The sequence below is a fragment of the Mercenaria mercenaria genome, chromosome 9 (assembly GCF_021730395.1).
Source record: "Mercenaria mercenaria strain notata chromosome 9, MADL_Memer_1, whole genome shotgun sequence".
Taxonomy (NCBI): domain Eukaryota; kingdom Metazoa; phylum Mollusca; class Bivalvia; order Venerida; family Veneridae; genus Mercenaria; species Mercenaria mercenaria.
In genome coordinates, this window is record NC_069369.1 from 8,798,954 (window position 1) to 8,804,304 (window position 5,351).

Below are 5,351 nucleotides of genomic sequence, written 5' to 3' on the forward strand. Positions count from 1 at the left end.
ACATATACCGTGACAAACTACCGATAGCAAGAAACTTTCATTCAGAATTAATCTCTCTGAGCAAATTGCAATAGGCTACCTGATTGCACAGACATAAAGGTAAAATATCCTCAATGATACACGAAGTGTTCGGTCTTTATCGTTGTTTTCACAGATACTTGGGTTTGGGAAACCCCAACAATATGTTTAACATTACAACATGTACTAGCATAGGTTACAGTCATAAAAAAGGGTTTAGTTACATTTTCAGCATGTTTTACCATCATTGCTCTGTAGAAGGAAAGATCTGAACTGTGAAACCGACACTGGGAACACTTGCTTGCGCTGGAGCCCCGCCTTATGTCGTACGTGTCTTTATAAAGGCCGGAATAATAACTGACCTTTCCTAGAAAACATTGAAGAACATCCATTCCACCCTTTTCTAAACGACCGTTGAATAAAAGAAAAACTCACAACACACTGGGACACAATTGTTTATGTAACTGACACAATTTTGTGTATGTAATTGACAAAAATGGGTACGAAGTGGAAAATTTAAAACCAATTTCCGTGACCTAGGTTTTAACTTTACTTAAGCACTGCCGAAATTTACTTTCAATTTCGCGAATGCAATACTGTGGCTATTGTCTTTCTTTTTGCCTTTAAAAAATAATGATAAAACAGTGGCACCATTAACAATAATAATAATATGTGTTGGTATTCTGTAAGCCATATATTGCAATCACAGGTAATCTCCACTTTTCACAATGTTAACACGTGTGATTATATTATGATGCATTACCTTACTAATTTATGTGTGACAATAACCACGAACATTTGGATCAACGCATATATGTGCATGAATAATAAAATCCCAATATATACAACTGTTAGAGTTACCAAACACCCATTACCGTAAATGACTCAGTCATATAAATGCTTATGCTGCCCAAGATAAGGTTAACCTAAGTATGTGTAAATATGAGTTCAGTTTATCGCGTTTTTTCAAATCTTGAGGAAAAAGCATGTTTAGCTGCGGATACTTTCATGATATTGCGAATATTACTGTTTGCTGACAGTATTTTGTTTCGGGTTAAAATTAAAATACACTGTATACATTATCGTATTATGTGAGTCTGTCGCCGTTCCACATATCACGTTCTGTCGAGGGTACACAAACGGTAGCATGACATGGAACTAATGAGCAGCAAAGAGATCTGATGAAATGACTGCATATGTCAAAAGAGTATGCATTAAAAGAATAACATTTTCATTAAAACGCTTTTTAATAATCTGATCCAAAATAAAATTCTGTTTAAGTTAATGAAATTGCAATAAACGAATATTCACCTTTCCACAAAGACATGGCACTTTACAATTAGTAACAAAATGTAATTGATCTCAGATAGCAATAAGTAATATTCTTTACACATATCTTTGATAATACATGTAATAAGTAAAACTTAAACTAGTATTAACGTTTTAAAAAATATCGTTCTTGTTGGGACTGGTTTAACGCCACGCTGGCAAAATTAAATGTCATATGACAGTTTCCAGTTTTTGATGGTGAAGGAGTACCCCTAGGCATGGGCGTTTCTTTATCTCGTCAGTGTAGTAAGCTGTGTACGACAGGCGGGAGTCATTGTTCCACATCCAGATCTCCATTGAACTTTATCTGCAATAAGCTTATTCATATTTGTAATGTTGATATGGTATAACCTATAATTTGATTTTGTTTGAAAACAAAAACAGTACATTCTAGGGAGCACAGGTACCTTCAGATTCTACTGGTGATATTTGTACAGAAGCTGCCTGATCGATATCGGAAATGACGGCGGGCAGAACGTTCATCCACAAGTTGTAACTCCGGGCAAACATGCGCTGTCCGATAGAGAATATGTCGTTGGATATGTTCAAGTATGCCTCAGTATTTTTGTCGTAGGCTGGCCAGTCCATACGTAGCAATGGTGTCAATGGTGTGGGGGCATTTGGATCTCTACAAAAAAATTAAAGTCGTTATTTTAAATTTCACATGTTTCTGAATATATGATATGCATTTCCAACCATAAAACATGTAATCCGATGTTAGAACAAGCAGTCGTCAGCTGATGATTTTCGCTGTTTCGGAAATACGTATTTGAATATAAACGCTCCAGCACAATACATGTAACATTGCGTTTGAAAGGTTATTTGTTTATGTAATTAATGTTTTATGTGAACAAAATATTAAGTGAATTAGTACAAAGTTCAAAAGTAATCTGCTAAATACTTGACGTAAAATGAACCTACTTTCTAGTCGAAACGTTAATAGAACAACCATAGCAAGGTATCAGAATGTTGAACTTACATTCAATATAACCAATGGCTTTCATTTTTCCTACTTATTATAAACACACATGAGGTACGGGTATCATTTTTTTTAAAAAAAAGAAACTATTTGATAACTTTTAGTTGTCTTAAAGCAAAACGGATCAAGTAGCAGAAAACGTTTGTTGAAATAGTTATTCTTGCTACCATTTCTGATACACAAAATGTATTGTTAAGATAGACTTTTTACCCGGATTTGGCAAAATTTGTCCACATGGTAATAATTGCTTTGGAAAGCCTATGTTCCCAATCTGCAGGTGGTCCATCTCCAAAAGGTTCTGTCCACTTTGTAAAGCCATCTACTGAATCGTGTCCGAATAGGAAAGTAAGATCATCACCATGATTCGGTTTGGTTGTCCAGGCTGGTGTCCGAAGAAGGTGTTGTGAAGGCATTGCATCAACAACATACGCATATGCCTTGTGATTGCTGACTTTGTTAAAAACTTTCAATGTTTCAATTGCCTGAATATTAAAAGCATAATCAGAACCAATTTGTATTAAAGATGCCATCGAACGTTTGTCATTGTTAGGGTCATTCCAGTCCGTGTATTCTGCAACAAGTAAATTCCTAATTGCATTAGGATGCCTTGTACCAAACATAACTTGCACTACGTCCGTTACACATTTGTTCTCAAACTCAGTTCTACTCAGTGTAAAATTGTCTGTATCATTTGTAATACCAAGTGCTGGAGATATGAATACTAGAGCTTCACTTGAAACGACGCCAGTAATTAATTCTTTATCTGCAAATAGCTCTCGCCTTTCTTTTGCAGTTTCAGATGATGCATGAAATATCTCCTTCGGCGAAAGTGGAATGAACTCGCCGTCTTTAACCGGTAGAAAATCTAGAGGAAACTTTATAAGACGATAATGGTCATTCAATGCTTTATGAAGTTCTGTAGTCGATTTTGATGTGATGCATGTCGAGAGACTTCCTGTATCATCCTGTGTGCATCCAAGTAAGGCGCCATATTTTCTGGTTGCAATTAATGGATTTTCATTATAAGCCCAAGGAGAAGTTATACTTCCACTCATAGCTATAATTCGCTTAAATAATCCTTTATTGCCTGGAAACATACTTTGATAAATAGCACTTGTTGCCCCTGCAGAATGCCCAAAAAGTGTAAGAAGTTCTGAATCACCAGAAAAAGACGCTATATTATTATGTACCCATTCAATTGCCATTTTCTGATCCCAGAGTCCTAAGTTGCCAGGTAAATAGTCATCTCCGGTGCTTAGAAATCCCCAGATGTTCAGTCGGTAATTTATTGTTACCACTACAACATCACCATACACACTTAAGATATCACCGACACTGTAATCCGAAAATCCGTGATCAAAGACACCCCCATGAATGAATATCATCACTGGAAGCTTCTGTTTCGATACGGGAACATCAGGTGCAAAAATGTTCAAAAAGAGACAGTCATCTGAAAAGTTCATTTGGATGTTGGTGTTTCTTCTTCCGCCAACCTTCACTTGTAGTTGTTGACATGCAGTGCCTCTTTTAGTAGCATCAAATATCCCGATGTTAGCTTCTTTCTTTACAGGTTTTTTAAATCGACGGCTTCCAGTGGGTGGCTCTGCATAAGGTATCCCGAGAAATCTCCTCACACGATACTGATTGCCGAATGATTCGAACGAGCGTACGTATCCTTTAAACTTTCCTTGTGGAGATTCTACTGTCACAGTGGTAGTTTCCCCGTCACCATGACAATATTTTACTCCGATAGCTAACAATATTAACATGTAGCGTTGCATTTTCCTAATTCATTCTTAACCCAGTTAAGTTAAATGATAACTAACCGTCGCTATAAATTATTTTTTCAAACGCACGATTGCATATTTACAATCGTGATACTACATAATTTAATACTCAGCTGCATTAAGTGCAGTTTGCTATGTCTACATGCTTTTCATAACTTGTGAATACATCCATTTGATTACAAACGGAAGTGAATCGTGAGTTTATGATGAAATTTTATATGTTTAATTGCCATAGTGATACAATTTTTCTTACAAAAATACCTTATCGACGACTTTATTCTTATAAACTAGAACTTTACCTGATATTCTATTGCTAAAGATAACGTGCAAATTAGAGTGTATGTTTTCGACGAATCTGAATTAAAAAGCTAAAAATCTTCTTGTATGAAACTGTTGACTCGATTTTAACATATTTTTTATACAAATGGTCCTTGTGTGACCCTCTACCAAGATTGTTCAAATAATTCTGATTTGTCAAAAATACATGGCCGCCAGAGGGAGTGGTCACTCTTCCCTTAAACTTAAAAAAAGCTTCTTGTATGAAACTGCTGGCCTGATTTTAAAATAATTTCACACAAATGGTCCTTGTTTGACTTTCTACCAAGATTGTTCAAATTATTCTAATTTGTCAAAAAACATAGCCGGGAGTTGTCATTTGTTTCCATTTATGTATATATTGGAAACTTTAACAATATTTGATTCCCAGAGTGTTTTTCACTAATTCTTACAATCGAACGTTATGTACAAGTCGCGTCACATCTCATTTCTGCAATAAAATAGGCAAAGTAAACACTACATGTTTTACATTATTCCCATAACAGTTATGTTTAAATATTTCATGAAAGAACATATTATCTGTTTAGACAGCCTGTACGCTGTCTTTAGGGAAATTAAATGCTTGAAAACTTTATTAAATAAAGTGTTTGCTAAACCATTCTTATGAACTGACTGAAATAATAGATATGATAGCTTAACTGCAAACAGTATAATTAAATGACTTCTTCTTTTTAAAAATGAAACCATTCTTTCATATTCTACATAATCATGGGATATTCTCAATTGGCATAAGAGAGGTGGACAGAAGCACACTGAATCGGTAGGGTTATTTTCATTTGCATTGTTCGCAAACAGTGTTATAACTGGGATGTTGTATTAAATGCCTATCTATGATAAATACTATTTAAAATTATAAATATATAAGTTTTTAGCTCACCTGAGCACAAACTGGCAATCATGAT

The 5,351-nt window shown here is 35.1% G+C and overlaps 1 protein-coding gene across 1 annotated transcript; it reads right to left on the reverse strand.

Annotated features, from left to right (window-relative positions):
- Positions 1–470: 470 nt before the first annotated feature.
- LOC123546438 (neuroligin-4, X-linked-like) lies at positions 471–4,170 on the reverse strand. The gene is made up of 2 exons (XM_045332694.2): positions 2,537–4,170; positions 471–1,975 (listed from the first exon to the last, which is right to left on the reverse strand). Exons 1-2 carry the CDS (start codon positions 4,105–4,107, stop codon positions 1,738–1,740), a joined length of 1,809 nt encoding a protein of 602 aa, XP_045188629.2. The 5' UTR covers positions 4,108–4,170; the 3' UTR covers positions 471–1,737.
- Between the last annotated feature and the right edge of the window lie 1,181 nt (positions 4,171–5,351).

Excerpts from the sequence above, each read along its gene's own strand:
- LOC123546438 (XM_045332694.2), bottom strand. The coding sequence starts at position 4,107 with ATGCAACGCTACATGTTAATATTGTTAGCTATCGGAGTAAAATATTGT. Across the intron at positions 1,976-2,536 it reads ACAAATTTTGCCAAATCCGG|AGATCCAAATGCCCCCACAC; the intron begins GTAAAAAGTCTA and ends ATTTTTTTGTAG.